Raw genomic sequence first — 16,065 nt, 5'->3', positions numbered from 1 at the left:
AAAACCCGCTACGAGGTGTACGTCCGCGTCCTGAAGGAGGGCGGCGCTGAGCTGCTGGGCAGCGGGGGGCCCGCGGGCCTGAAGAAGTCGCACTCCAGCCCTTCACTCAACCCAGACTCATCTCCAGTCACCGCCAAGGTCAAGCGAAACGTGTCAGAGAGGAAGGACCACCGACCTGAAACGCCGAGCATTAAGCAAAAAGTTACTTAGAATCCGTCTGCGGCCAGAAATGCTGGTCTGGTCGTGGAGCAAAACAGCTTTTCAAGATCTTTCTGGTAAACCCGTGAATATATTTAAAAAAAAAAAAAGTCTGTGACTAAATGGTGCATTAGTAACCTTTTCTATTGTATATTTTTGTTAGTTTCTGTACAGATCGTCTCTTTGCTCTTGATTTCTTTGCTTTGATGATTTTTTGCTACTTGAGAACTAATGCACCTTTTGTGAGGGGAGGGATCACGGTTTCAGAATGAATTACCCATCTCTCTCCCTCAGTTCTCTCTCGTTTGCACTCTACTCAGTTGTTTTGTGTATTCTCAAATCAGCTGTTACACTTTTTTTTTTTTAAGGTTAAAAATTTAATCCATTGTGAAACACTTAACTGGACAACCTTTGTAGTTTAGAAAATTCTAGCCAGAGTTAATATAAGCCTTTCTCTGTGAAATCCTGCCTGGTCACAGAGGTGGAATCGAGCCCTCGCAGGCTCAGGAGTCACGAGGTTCCACCGTGAGGCCGCTGCACGCACTCCTGACACCTAGCGGTGCATCCGGCCCTGCTGAGGGCCGGGGGCCTGAGGACCTGGGATGGGAGGACTTTGGAAGCCTACTGGCCTCCTGGAAGTGCCCTTCAGCCACGCATGGAGGGAGGAAGCTGAGTCTCGCTGTGGAAGACTGAGGAGAATGACCCCAAGTTCATTTTGTTTTCTCAAGGATGGTAGCTGCAGTCGACTGCTAGAGAGCAGACATGCCTTTGGTCTGCAGAAACTGTCACCTCACTCCTGCAGGGTCTGGATGAGGAATCTAGAACTACCTACCAGTCGATACCGTGCCATCCAGGAATTAGGTCCTTTTACATCTAGAGGCGCAGTTTTGTCTCCAGGTTTTAAGAATATTGAGGCCTTCCTAACAAAATAATATCGAAATGGAGCCCCTCTCATTTGCTCCTCAATCGAAGCAGAATAAGAAAGGAAAAAAGTGAGGGTTCTTTTTCTTATAGTTGTTTAGCAATAGAATATTGATTCTTTAAAATAAGTCTGAAAGTAATAAATAGTCTGAAGGAATTATGTATGGTTGGAAAACTGACAAACCTTCTGGCTCCATGTGCAGATTTCCTTAATCTGTGACAGCAAGTTCACTCTGCGATACTGAACTTTCCCCTAAAAAGAAATCCTTGATTTTAAGTCATTTCTTTGTATCTGCTCAAAACAGTCACAAGCTTGTTCCAGGGACAGTCCCTTTGAAATTCAGGGTGATAACAGAACATTCTCTGATTGAGAAAGAGAACGTGAAAATTGAGCCCACTTAGAACTTCCTGATTTTGAAACCTGGAAACTCTGTGATCTTTAAATCTATAATCTCCACAACTTCATGACTAATGGAATCACTTGGAATCTTCTTTTCTCTCCCACTGAAGTTTGCTCTCATTCTCCTCAGTTTACTAGCTAAGGTACTATGACCAAAGAATCAGGGACTCTGCGTGAATAGCATGGTTCCAGGGAGTGTGGGAAAACCTGCTCTCAAACCACGGTAGTTTCTAGAGGTATTTTGTTCTGATGCACCAGCATTTATACAGAACTATTTATTACCATATACTTCCTTCTGCTGTATAAATGCCCATGTTCGCTGGTGCCCTGGAAAGAGAAACCCCTTCCTAAGGTTGTAGCTGCTCATTTTGTAGAGAGTGTTTTTGTCACACCTTTGAAAAACTCCCTCTATCTGGTTTCGGTAAAGGCGGTGACTAAATGTGTTTCAAAACCTAGAAACAAACAGGGTAGTTAGCAGCATGGCCCATGCATTTGATTTTTTGGGGGAGCTTTTGACTGAATCCAAGATTTCTGCAAGAGGATAGTCTTTCTTCCTAGAATCTGAATTATCAGCCTGTTTGCTTTCTGCCTTCATCTTTATCCTAAACAGAGGGGAGTAAGGTACCTAGACCATGTCATCTCTGAGCTTCAACAACTAAAGAAGAATAAGCATCCCTGACTGGCTTGAATGTGTGTGCTGACAGTCTGTGTGTGCGTGTGTGTCTGTGTGTGTAGGATGTCTCCGTGTGTCTCACTTTGTCTGTCCTGGACGTGGAATGTTACCTCACTGCAGTGTTTAGACATTGAAGTTGCTCCGAGATACCAGGTCAGCGTCAGCACCAGGAAGGCACGATGCTCAGCCCGCGACCTGCTGACCCGCTGAAGTTGTGTCCAAGAGCTCCTGGGTGTGCAGGCCAAGTGAGATGGAAAGGGCACTTTTGAAGTGGCAGAATATATACTGTGTTTGCCTGGTTTATCTTAAAAATAGCTGCAAAGGAGAGTCTGTGAGCCAGGGGCCCAGACTCCCCCAGTGGGATGCTGTCTGCACTATGTGGGGTCAGTGACCTTGCAGGCCAAGGGCTTAGCCTGTAGGAGGCAGGACCTGGGTTCTAAGATTCTTGCCTGTGGCCCTTTTCCCTCTGCGATTGTTTCTTTCCTGTGGTAGCCAGCCAGGGGACACCGAAGACCGTCCCTTTCATAGCCACTCCAGACCTGCCTCCCAGATCTGGTACAAAGCACTGCCCCATCCTTTCTTCCTGCAGGTACAGCCCCCACTCACCCAACCTCAGCACCAGGAGCCCTGCGATTTCTCTCCATCTGATTAGTCATTATTTCTCTTCACATAAACACACTTAACTTTTAGTACAGAAAATCTTGATAGTCATCAAAATACCTTGGTGATGGTCTTATGGCAGAATTGCCCATAGGTGTGGCCTGTGTATAAAGGCAAGTGTTTCAGGGTTCATCCCCCCACCTCACATGTTGACATTTACAGGATGGTGTCAGGAATTGCTTGTTAGCAAGGGAAACTGAATCACTAACATGCAGAGTCCTTATTTTATTGCCAGCTGTAGACACTATCCTAAGTATGCCTTTTACAAACATCATTTGCTAACTCTTAGTAATACCTGATTAAACCGAGCAATACTTCTGTGCATTTAGTTAACCTCAGTAAAGGCAGCATGTGGAGTTACCTGGGGCACTGCAGCTGGAGTTGCTCTCAGGTAGAGAGGGTGGACAGCGACCTTGCAGGACCCTCCGTGCTTCTCCAGCTCTGACCCTCATTCCCAAGATAAGGACTGTTTCCTGGTCGGAAAGGACAAGAGGGAGTTAATTCTGGACAAGAAAAATTGCCCGGCTTTCCAGGGCCAAGTGAGGGTTGGTGTCTTGAGTCTGTGTTTCACCCTGTGGCCAAAGCACAGAGCCTCTGAGGCTGGAGAGGGGTTTACGCACCCAGCAGGTCAAGAGCCTTGTGCTGCCCTAGCTGCCCTTCCTCCATCACAGAAAGAGCGGGAGGATGTTGCTGGGTAGGCAGGGCTTGCTTTGGCCTCGAGCTGCCCTCTTCTCTGCCTCGCTCCCAAATCATAGACAGCGGGAAGAAAATTAACCTTAAAAAATTCCTCCATTGTCTTACAACCAAGACTTTCTTAGTTAGTTGTCATTGGAATTTGGTTCTCTGGCGTTTGTGCCCGTAGTCATCCATGAAGCTTTTTCAGGCGTGAGTTCCAAGGGCACCTCTTAGCCTTGCAGCCCAAACCTCTGCTTTAGCTCTTGTGGGCCGGGTCGGGTGTTCCGCAGGTGGGAGCAGATGACATGACCCCTTCCCCTTTCACTTGACAGCATTTTTGCCCTTGTAAGATGAGCACCGTTAAACAAGGATCAGGGTGGTGCCCAGAGCGACTTGATTAAAGTAGAGCCTAGTTAATGACTAGCGTGACTTTGGGCTCAACTAGCATCTGCCTTCCTCGCAGAGCACCTGAGTTATTCTGACAGGAAGAGGTCAGTTGGCTTTGTAGGCACATGAGCCCCTGCTCTCTGGCAGGCTCTTCCCCGGGCTACCAGCCTGCCCCAGGCAGGGGATGTCTCCGTCGGCCTCTGCCGTCTCAACCAGCAAGTCACCCAGGGGACTTTGAGCCGCGCTGGGTGCTCTGCCGCTCCTGCTCTTCCCAGTGTCTCTCAACAGGAGGACTGAGGTCCAAGGCCATCACCCTTTCCCTTTTCCTTTTGTGCCCAGAGTGTCCCAACACCCAAGTGGGCAGCCCCTGCCTGGGATGGTGTCTGGCCAGTGCCTGCAAACAGTGTCTTCAGAGACGGTCAGTAGTCTGTGGACTTGGAAGCAACAGCAAGAAAATATTGCAAGTTAAGTAGTTGTATATACAGTAGGTTTCCTTCAATCTCTCTGGCTCATCCTCGTAATTTACGTGTATCTCTGTAGTGTTGCCAGCTTTTGGAGACTATTCATATTGATGATGTGTAAGACATCAAAGAATATGCTTTCTGTCACCTGCCGAAGTCATAATTGTGGGTATTTATGGTCGTGTGTATCTATATGTATCAATGTGTAGATTGTACATCAGTATACAGTGTACGTACATCAAATTTATTTTTGTCCAGTGTGATATGAAAAGCAAGTAAAAACCTCATAGGATGGAGAATATAATGCAGTTGTTGAGAGTCTATATAGTGGTACTGTTTTATTAAACTTAAATTCAAATGATATTTTGATTAATTTTTTAATAAGATTTTATGCTAGAAAATCTCATCTTTGAGCTTTGAATCACCAGAGCAGAAAGGACTCTGAACTAACTTTGTTAAACTATTTCAGTGTACTGTGTACAATACTGGGGGGGAGGGGGGTAGCTCATTATAATACGGAATATACAGAAAGAAAGAAAAAAAAAACACACACACATGCAGCCTGTTAAGGTCTGAGCAACTTTAGTATTAAAAGCATTTAAGCATAAAGTCGATGACAGTTGGGGACTTATTACAAAATGTGATGCTTTCAAGCACACGTTCTTTATTGTTGTGATTAGTCCAGAGGAATTAGCACTGGTTACCTGCGTGTGTGTGTGTGACAGTGGCTCATGGCATCCCCAGCACCGGTCCTTGCCCTCCCCACCCAGAAGAGGTACTGCCCAGCTGGAGTAGGTCAGGACTCCCAGAGATCGGGGCTGGGCCCCAGGTTTGCGGTTGCACAAACCAGCATCTAGTCACAGGTAAAAGAACCTTAGGACAGGCTATGGACCAGGTCAGAACTTTCATATTTTTCTACTTAGGTCGATTTTCCTGCCTCTCCCCAAAGAAGAGCCACTGGCCTTAGCTGTCTGAGCTTACTGCTTATCTTACAGTGTATATGTAGATACCTAGAGATTAAGATTTATTAACCAGCATGTTGGTGTATTTAAAGCAAATCTGAGTGTGTGTGAATGAGTGGCTGAGTGCAGAGCACGTGTCTATCCTGCCTGGAGTTCCTCGTATCCAATTCAGAGGACGGGAGTTGTGGGGTGGGCGGCTCATCTCCGGCTCCAGGCCGCAGTAGCGGTGGTGGTTACACTTGAGTTTTTTTTAATTAACGCCATAGTCTCAAACTATTTTTGCAAATGTATCCTGTTTCCTAATCTCTTTCTGACGTGCAGTGAGCTGGCTCTGGCCGCCTGGCGGGGGTCTCTGCTCTGCGAGAGTGTGTTTCCTTCTAAGAACTACAGTGATTTACAAAATCACCCGTTTGATTCAGAAATCACGTACAAAAGGAGTAGCAAAGAAAACTTTAATTTTGGGCCTTAGTCATTGGAAAGGTTTGGACTTTAGATGTAAAGCCAGGTAACCATTTGGCCTAGATAATAACATCTCCTCTGTGGAGAGTGTGCATGCACATTGATTAATGCCATTAGGATACTTTTTGAAACTGTAGGGACAGAAGTCATTAGACCATGTGAGCTGGTCGCCTTCCATCTGGGGGAGGCCTGCTTGGGGCCAGCCCTCTGCCCTGAGAAATCTGGGACTACCCTGTCGCCTCAGGCATGCAAGTGGAAGGGAGCCCTCAGCGGGGCCTCTGGTGTGTGTGTGTGCCTGCACCTACACACGTGTGCACAGCAAGTGTTGTGAGGGGTTAGCAGAGGTGGCAGTGCCCCACGTCTGGCTCTGAGACCAACCGCATGGGGGGCACACATCTGTCTTCCTGGCAGACCTTGCAGTTCCCAACACCCTGCGAGCCACCGGGGAAGTTCCAGGGGCTGATGACCATTGTCCAGGGCAGTGCTGCTGCTCGCTGTGGAGACAGTTCCTCTGAGCACAGCGGAGCCCTGCATGCCCTCCCTTCCCTCGGGGCACAGGGAGCTGCCCAACAGGGTGGTGAGAGTGGACGTGCAGGACCCAGCTACAGCAGGGTCCCCATCGCAGAGAGAGCCTGGGCTCTTGCGAATCATGTTATAAAAATAAGCACCTTAATGTCACTTTCTGAGAATATTGGTTCCTAGAGAGATTTGGGGGAGCTCAATTACTAACTACCCACATCTGCCTAAATGCACCCCGGGGGTCCCCCACCACCACCAAAGCTCAGCTCAGGACAGCACAGCCAGCGCCACCCCCCCTCCCCACACTCCTGCCTGACACCGCAGGACATCTGCAAAGAGGGGGCTTCTCCCAGCCCCTCTCCCCATGCTCCCAGAGCAGGAGGCATGAGTTGGGTTGGTCCATGCCTGCTCCTTCCCTGGCTGTAGGGGTCCAGCCGTCCTCACAGGCTGGCCCTGCTGAGGGTGACTGAGTGACTGCAGTGACACATGACAAAAGTATTAAGAAAATTCTCAAATTCTTGGACTGAAGCCAAGGCCACATCCTTTGCCTTTGCAGCAAACAAGCTGGCAGATTGAACGGTAACCAGGGATGGGTAATCTTGGCCTTTGCCCCCCGCTTTCTGCAAATGGCTAAGGTTCATCTCCGTGGAGGGGCCCAGGCCAGGTGAGCACTTCCAGGTAAAGGCCTCAATGCTCCCTGCATGCTCTCCTCCCTCGGGTTTAGGAGCCCGTTTCTAGAACAGAAAGCCTCACACGTGGAGAGCCAGTACAGCCGAGCCTGGATTACTGGGGGGCAGGCAGAAGGACCGTGGTCTGTATCCTGTTATGTAAAACGAGCTCATGACTTTTCCAGCCTGTTAACTGGGTTGTTTCCTGGGGCTCAAACTCATTGGCAGAATGGCTCATTCCTTGACCTTGAGAGTTTTCTCCACCAATCACTTCAGTCTCACTGCAGTCCTGTTGCCACATGTCCCTGCAAACTGTGCAGGTAATGAGTGATGAAATAGCAGCCTACTCCTTTTCATTGGCCATGCTGTCAGCATTGGCAGACTTGGGTGAGCTCACGGTACCCAGTCCTGTGCTGGAAACTGTTCCTCATCACCCACCAGATCCGAGTGACGCCGTCTCCTAGAAGTCACGGCGTTCGTGGTGGCTGTCGTTGGAACGGAACAGTCCTTTATGTGGATATTGTTCAAGTGTTTAAAGACTATTTTGAAAATTAAGTTTACATTTTACAATCGCTTTATTTTTTATTAAAATAGTTGTATATAAATATTGCCCTATTTCACTGTTGTTGAAGTAAAAGCTAAATCGTGCAGACCAGTGAGTCACCTGATGTGTATAGAAGCTGTGACATAGAATACATTTCTCTATTGTGTAAATGTTCATGAATATAACTGTTCCTGTGTTTTTATAAGTTGGGGATCATTTGTTGTTTTACAACAACATTTATTGCATTTAAACGGTTTTTATGTAATAGAAATCATGCAAAATAGTGAAGGATTTAAAATATGTATATGATATATGTAAATGTACACACTTTAGAAAGAAATAAATCCAACAGATTTCAGTCATTTGGGAGAAGGCTTGTATTTGCTTATTTATTAAGCAGCTAGAATAACACCTTTAAAAGTGAACACAGCAGACCCCCCTCCCCCCTACGAAACACCAACCACAAGCCCCACAGTGAGGGCTTTGGCCGGGTGGGTGGTTAAGGCGGTGAGAAAGTCAGATTGTTAACCCCTGCTGCCCTCTCGGACAGTGACTGTAAGGAGCCTGAGGCCTTTGTTGGGGGCTGGGAGGAAGGAAGGACAAAGCTTTCTGGGGTCATTTCAAGGACCCACGCACATCCCGTTCACTCCAGCACTTACCTGGGTGGTGGGGCCAAGGGCTGGATGGTCACTGCTTCATGGGGCCTTGGGTGTGTGTGTGTTCACATAACCAAACTGGATGCTGAAAATAACATCTGCTGACTTGGAACATGAAGAAAAGAAAATTCCACCGCAGTCCCTTAACTTCTAAATGTTGGAGGAGGTATCTCATGTCTGGGGCGTTGGGCTTTTGGAGCAAGGTCGCCGGTTATATCCCCCTAAGCATAAATAAAAGTGCTACCTGCAGAGACCAAAACCAACCTTTCTGAGGAGGGACCCTCACTGGGACAGATGGCAGGGATGGGGGAGTTCCCGGGCTTCCACCTCCACTTCCCTCAAATGTGAGTCTTCTCATATAAATACTGAGTCATATTGCACACCTGAAATTAATACGGTATATCCCATCATAGCTCAATTTTTAAAATCAAAAACAAAATAAAATATGAATCCTCCTTACCCGTTGTCTGTCCCCTGGAGCTTGGAGTTTTGTGTGTCTTGTCATACTCTGTTGCACAATTAATAATATTAGAGCCAAAGGAACTATAACCATCATTTTCAAAAGATGAGCACTCACTGAGGGGAAACTCAGACACAGGGTGAATTAAGACGTTATATTGAAGAAGCTAGCCACTCTGAGAACACCTCACCTCTAGACGTCAGATCCACGGCTCTGGGGGGTTTACCCGTGAGGCTGCTGCATCACTGTTAGTTTTTATGGACCATCTGTCAGCAGGAGGAGATCTTGCAGGCAGACGCATCAGAGAAGAGGGGGGTTCGAGATGGTGGAGACAAAGCTTTTTTTTTTTTTTTGTCTTTTTGTCGTTTCTTGGGCCGCTCCCACGGCATATGGAGGTTCCCAGGCTAGGGGACGAATCGGAGCTGTAGCCACTGGCCTACACCCCAGCCACAGCAACTCAGGATCAGAGCTGCGTCTGCAACCTACACCACAGCTCACGGCAACACCGAATCCTTAACCCACTGAGCAAGGCTAGGGATCGAACCCACAACCTCATGGTTCCTAGTCAGATTTTTCAACCACTGAGCCATGAGGGGAACTCCAGGAGACAATGCTCTTGACTTTAATTCTGCACGTGGTTCCAGCGTGATCGGGAAGCAGCAATTACGGAGGCCAGTGTGGTTTGCCAAGAACACGCCATTTTGGATGATACTCATTTTGATGTCATAGGCTTAAGTAGATTAAAAACCACAGTAGGAAGACTCTCTGAGCCGTAACAAAGAATTTTAGCAGGGTCTTTGATGAAATAAGTCTGGGCTAAATGGAGACGTCTGATCTGGATCTTAGTACCTCTGGCAGGGGTGTCACCACTCGAATGGAACTCACTGAAGGCAGATGTCAACCCAGACGAGCGTCTCTAGGCTCCTGTGACAAAGCTTGCCTTTTGGCCTCATTCATTCAACACTTTTTTCTTTTTGGGCTGCATCCGTGGCATATGGACGTTCCCAGGCCAGGGATCGAATCCAAGGCGCATCTGCTACCTAAACCACAGCTGAGCCAATGCCAGATCCTTAATTCACTGCTCTGGGCCAGGGATCGAACTCATGCCTCAGCAACAACCCAAGCTGCTGCAGAGACTACGCTGGATCCTCAACCCAGTGTGCCACAGCAGAAACTCTGTTCAACATCTTAACTGATAAATTCACTAAAGCTCTAGAAGGCAGCCCTGGCTGAGCCTCTCAGCTTCCATTGGGGGGGCGGGGGGTGCACCCCAACAAACTGCAGAAGATGCCCCACATCTTCTGTATCCATCCCTCTACTCAGTGCTCTGTAATAACCTGCAGGGAGAAAGACTGAGAAAGCGTGGATGTGTGTACGTGTATAACTGACTCACTGTGCTGTACACCTAACACAACACAACATTGTACATCAACTCTATTCCAATAAAAAATTGTTTTAAATGTTTGAGCCCTACATGGGGGGACAGGAGAACCAAGCTGCAGAGATCTAAGGTGTCACCAGGTCTGGTTAGTGGAACCTCCGAGAAGAGACAGGACAGCTCCATTCAACGCTGCCACGGCAGACGGTCCTCTACCCACGGGCTTGTTGCCATGTCTGGGGGAGCACTGAGGACCGAGAGGCCAGGGTAGTGGACCGTACGACAGCCGGCGATATCATCATTGCAATATCCAAACGCTCAGTACCGACCCTCCTCCCATCTCTATGTGACTCTGACTCAGCACCACCGTCCCTGCTACAGGAGAGGAAAAACCTGCATCGGGCTATGTCTCCTCGGGCCTCTGGCAGCATTTTAATGCCTCAGAGGCTTCCCTCCTCAAGTACAGATGGTGCAGCTCTGACACTGCCTCTCTTGGCAGGCTCAAGTTTGAGAAGCAATGAGGCCACGCACAGGAGTAAGAATGTCAGTGTGTCACCCGCTGGGAACAGGAAGTAAACCTCGCCCACAATGGCACCATGTGGATTTAAAATCCAAATGCCAGGAAATTGTGTGTCTCCCTAGGAACTTGGGGGTGGATTCCAACACTGGCCCGCTGCTGCCACATCTCCCCAGGGGCCAGCCTGGAAAAGTGGGGCCTTGGACCTTCAGGCTGAATGAGGGGGTGGCCCCTGTGTCTTCCCCGTAGCTCCCTACCCCACCTTGATCACAGGCCGGCAGATCAGCGGCATCGAACTCCAGCTGGATCACCCCTGCCAAGCCCGAGGCAGTGATGCTGGTGCACAGGGGCCGCCGCAACCCCTCCCTGCCCCCGCTGCCTCCATAAAGGGCAACCAAGTGTCAGCTGTGTTGCTTTGCCTGGCGCTGTGCTGAACTGTCCCTGTGCCTCTCAGCTGTCCTCACAGAGAAAGGAGTCCAGGCCCCCACCGGGGTGTGAGCTGGCAGCGATGCAGCAGTGGTCAGTGGCTCACACTCCCTTCTTGGCATCAGCGGCCTCCTCCTGCCACAGGCCCAGCCTGACCCTGCAGGAGTGGCCCTCTCTGCCTGGCCTCTCCCTGCCTGAGCAATGAATAGAGTTAGTTCTTCCCTCTGCACAGCAGATTCCTGGCCTGTAGGGCCTGGAAAAGTGTATCCAGCAGACTGCCAGGAGCAAAGTGGTGGATAAAACACAAGATGCCAGTTACATTAGAACTGCAGATCAGAGTTCCCGTGTGGCTCTGCAGTGACAAACCCGACTAGCATCCAGGAGGGTGCAGGTTTGATCCCTGGCCTTGCTCAGTGGGTTGAGGATCCGGCTTTGCTGTGAGCTGTGGTGTAGGTTGCAGAGGCGGCTAGGATCTGGTGTTGCAGTGGTTGTGCAGGCTGGCAGCTGCAGCTCCAATTTGACCCTTAGCCCGGGAACTTCCATATGCCATGGGTTCAGCCGTTAAAAAGACAAAACAAAACAAAGCAAACAAACAAACAAAAAAACACACAACTGCAGCAGCTCAATAGGAGCAATACTTCCTGCATGTGAATCCCTCCTGTATAATATCTGGGGCAGACTTAAGCTGTGGGAAGGATTCATTGTTTATGTGAAATTCAGATGTAACTGAAAATCCTGTAATTTATCTGGCAGCCCTACTGGGGGCCCCTCTCACCCCCAGCATTTCCTCACCGAACTGACCCTTTATTGGCCCCGAAGGGGATCTGGCCCATATCCTTTGGCTAACCAGACCCATGAAAGTTCGATCACACTGAACAAGCTCACAAGGGACAGAAGTGTAAAGCCAAATGCCTGTTTTTTATGTGAATAGAAATGAAATCCGGAGTTCCCCTTGTGGCTCTGTGGGAGTGAATCCGACTGGTATCCATGAGGTTGCAGTTTTGACCCCTGGCCTCGATCAGTGGATGGGGGATCAGGCATTGCCATGAGTTGTGGTGTAGGCCGGCAGTTGCAGCTTGGATTTGGCCCCTTGTCTGGGAACTTTCTTATGGCTCAGTTGTGGCCCTAAAAAGCTAAAAAAAAAAAAAAAAAAAACTCCTGTGGCCAGGAATGTTGGTGGGGTGGAAACAGACCTTTTCCCCCTCAGGCAGATCTGCAGTGGGGTCAATTATAATCTGTATTTTACTGAACTCCTCAAGGGCAGAAAACTGAACCTTTGCTCAGCTTTGGGCCAGGAGCTGGGCCATGTACCTGGTCCCGAAGCTGCTTAATAAATATGTGTGGGATGGACTCTTAAGAGAGAGGCGGCGGGTGTCGTCAAGTGTTCCCGGTCAAGGCCACTCCAAGACCATCTGTAACACCTCTCCCTACTGAGGTGCCATCCCACCAGCATAGCCACAGCATCATGGGTGAATGCCACCCTGGATGGTGCTAAATGTACATGGCCTCATAAGACCTCTGCTCTTAAATGGTGAAGAACAGGGATTCTGGAGTCCAGAGGAGCTGCCACTTACTTTCAGTGTGACTTTGGGAGAGTTACCTAACTTCTCTGTTCCTGTTTCCACATTTTAAAAATGCAAAGAATAGGAATGCCCTAGCAGCCTAGCAGTTAAGGATTCAGCATTGTCACTGCTGTGGTTTGGGTTCGATCCCTACCCCAGGAACTTCCACTTGCTGTGGGCACAGCCAAAAAGTAATAAAATTAAAATTAAAATGGGAAGAATAATAACACACAACTCAGGGTTGTTATGAGGATTAAAGGAAACAATATATATAAAATACTTAGCACAGCACCTGGCCCTTAGCAAGCCCTTGTAATAATAATAAATAATATTAATTAACACAAGCTTATGAATTGTATTAATCCCATTAATGATGGTTTCCAGCTTGTTCGTCCTGCTTCTGACCCAGGAGGAGTTGTACTTAGTGTCTATCTCAGCTCATCCACTATGTACTGATTTTGTAACATCAGTCATGGAAGGATTTGGAGAAGGTTGCTTTGTCCACCACCACCTGCATGTCAAGAGGCATCATGTAGCAGTTTTTAAAAAAAATTTTTTTAGTCATCTTTTTAGGGCTATACTCGCAGGATATGCAATTCCCAGGGTAGGGGTCGAATCAGAGCTGCAGCTACCAGCCTACACTACAGCCACAACGCAGCTTGGGACCAAGCCGCATGTGCAACCCACACCACAGCTCACGGCAACGCTGGATCCTTAACCCACTGAGCAAGGCCAGGAATCGAACCCGCATCCTCATGGATACTGGTTGGGTTCATTATCGCTGAGCCATGACAGGAATTCTGTCATTTAGCACTTATATTGTCTACGTCTGCTCTGATCTTGGTCCTCTAGAAAAGTGGCTACTGATATGGTAGCCACTGGTCACAGAAGACAATTTAAATTCAAGTTAAATGCAGTTAAAGATTCTATTTCTTCTGAGTTCCCATCGTGGTGCAGCGAAAACAAATCCGATTAGGAACCATGAGGTTTCGGGTTTGATCCCCGGCCTTGCTCAGTGGATTAAGGATCTGGTGTTGCCATGAGCTGTGGTGTAGGTCGCAGACGCAGCTTGGATCCTGTGTGGCTGTGGCTGTGGTGCAGGCCCGCAGCTGTAGCTCCGATTTGACCCCTAGCCTGGGAAACTCCATATGCCGCAGGTGCAGCCCTAAAAAGCAAAAAAAAAAAAAAAAAAAAGGATTCTATTTCTTTGCATGACACATCAACACCCCCATCACCTGTTGGACAGCACTGCCCTAGACTCATGTTTAGTTGGGATTTTCTACACCTTCACACCCTTTCATGTCAATGAAAACCCATTTACGGATCAAGTCCAGGCACAGCAGTCACCCAGAGATGGTGCTTCCACCCAGTGTGTTTCTCACACTGTGGAGCTGTGCCCCGTAATAAGAGCAAACAGTACAGCCAAGCATCCCTCCAACCTGTACAGACAAGACACACACAGTGCTGCCAAATAGCCTCAGAGGAACATTCCAATCAAAATGTGCCAAGTATAACAGGGATCTCATTGGAACTTAAAAATGAATGAAATTTCCTGGAAAGGGAGTATTTGTTTCAACACCATGAGCAAGTCTGCCCTGAAGTTTTGCTTTCATTTCTTCCTTGGAAATCTGGATCTCCCTTCCTGCTCCCTGCTCCCTCACAGAGCTGTTAGAAGCAAGGTGACGGGATGACAACCAGGGTCCCTTCCTCCAGTTTGTCCACTTGGACACCTGGAGGCAGGGCTGCCCCCTGCTGGAGAGGAGGACAACTCACAGTCCTGTGTGGACCCACTTTGCGAGGTGAGAGTTTGCACCCTGAGGAGGCTGGCTGCCGGCAGTGTGATCTGTCCTGACCTCTGAGTTTGCTGTCTAGCTGATCACAGGATTCCCAGACAGGTTCTGCCCCTGTAATACCAGGCATGCTGTGGAGTGGGGTAGATGAAAGCTCAGATCTCGGAATTCTCATTCCTTCTGGGAGCATCCACAGCCCACCTCCTGGGCAGCATCATCTCTGCAATGCCCAGCCCAGCTCTAGACCTAGACAATTATACCTGCCTGGGGTCCACTGAACCCAGAGCTGCTCTTGGTCTTGACTTTGGGGCTCAGTAAGCTTGTTAGATACAAGTGATGGTGCTCAGAAACTGGTGAAAACCAGTGTTAACTGGAAATGATCCGAGCGGAACATTTAAATGTATTATTTCTTTTAATCTCACAAATGATGAGGTCACACGTAAGTGATGGAGCCAGGTATGAGCCTAAGACCTGTGCTGTCTGTGGCCACGAGGTTCACAGCCTGGAGCAGTCAGGGTCCAGCCAGGAGGGGAACCACACAGTAGTTTCCTCCAGAAGGATATAACATTTAAAAAATGACCAGCTGGGAGTTCCCACCATGGCACAGTGGGTTAAGGATCCAGCGTTGCTGAAGCTATGGCATGGGTTGCAACTGCGGCTGAGATTTGATCCCTGGCCCTGGAACCTCCATGTGCTGTAAGTGCAGCCAGAAGAGTAAAAGACTGATTATAACAGAGGGTTGAAATAATACATGAGAGGTAATGAAAGCACCAGCGAAAACAGAAGGAGCAAATACGGGGGCAAGAGCGACCCCAAAGCTGAGCAAGTCACCCAGGGAAGAGCCCTCCTCCCAACCAGGGCTGGATCCAGGCCTTGGGAAGGACCAGGCTGTACCCACTAACAACAGGTACACACCTCTGCCTCTAGACCAGTGGAAACAGCTGGTTGTCTGTCTCTAGAATGTGCTGGACACATCCCCTGCAGTGCCAGGGATAGCATCTCTTGGAACAAGCTGCCCAAGGGGACTCGGGAAGAAGCTGTGACCATATCGTGATATGTTGTGACCACAGGGGGCTGCAGGAGGCTGACACCGGACAGGCCACCCATCCTGCAGGAGCCAGTGAGTCTCCCACAGGAGCCTGGAGTTGGAGGAGATGCGCTCACCAGGAGGTGAGCTCAGAGGAGAGGCATGCAGGAAAGCCTGGTCCTCTGTCATCTTCCTCCAGCACCTCTACTGACAAAGCTCCTGCAACCTGTCAAGGAAAGCTATTTCAAGGGCTCAGATTCATTTTCACAGAGCAGGCAGTGAAGATGAATTTGAGCTGGAGGCTGGGCCTGGATAGCTGGCTCTGCGTTGGAACCCTTCTCACTCAGGGGGCCCCGATGGTGCTTACTTCAAGAAAGAGCTTGAGGAGCTCCGTCGTGGCTCGGTGGTAATGAACCCAACTAGTACCCATGAGGATGCAGGTTTGATCCCTGGCCTCTCTCAGTGGGTTGGGGATCTGGTCTTGCCGTGAGATGTGTAGGTTACAGACACAGCTTGGATCTGGCATTGCTGTGGCTATAGTGCCAGCTGGCAGTTGTAGCTCCAGTTCAACCTCTAGACTGGGTCAGGTCTGACCTGTGCTGTGACTCCAGGCAAAGTGGTTTTCTACAAGCTTCAGATTCTTTTTTCCCCTCCAACATTTTTGGTTTTGAAAACTTTTCAGTCTTTAGAAAATGTGAACAGGAGTTCCCGTCGTGGCGCAG

At 48.8% G+C, this 16,065-nt stretch overlaps 1 protein-coding gene across 1 annotated transcript in view; it reads left to right on the top strand.

Moving 5' to 3' along the window:
• PSD3 (pleckstrin and Sec7 domain containing 3) overlaps positions 1-7,899 on the top strand; it is a 441,162-nt gene extending 433,263 nt beyond the window's left edge. The window contains exon 16 of the mRNA XM_047771731.1: positions 1-7,899. Within this exon, the coding sequence (XP_047627687.1) occupies positions 1-210 (210 nt within the window). The 3' untranslated portion in view covers positions 211-7,899.
• Positions 7,900-16,065: the final 8,166 nt, after the last annotated feature.

This window comes from Phacochoerus africanus, chromosome 3, assembly GCF_016906955.1.
Source record: "Phacochoerus africanus isolate WHEZ1 chromosome 3, ROS_Pafr_v1, whole genome shotgun sequence".
Taxonomy (NCBI): Eukaryota; Metazoa; Chordata; class Mammalia; order Artiodactyla; family Suidae; genus Phacochoerus; species Phacochoerus africanus.
The sequence above is the reverse complement of the archived record's forward strand: the minus strand, read 5'-3'. Positions and strand labels throughout refer to the sequence as shown.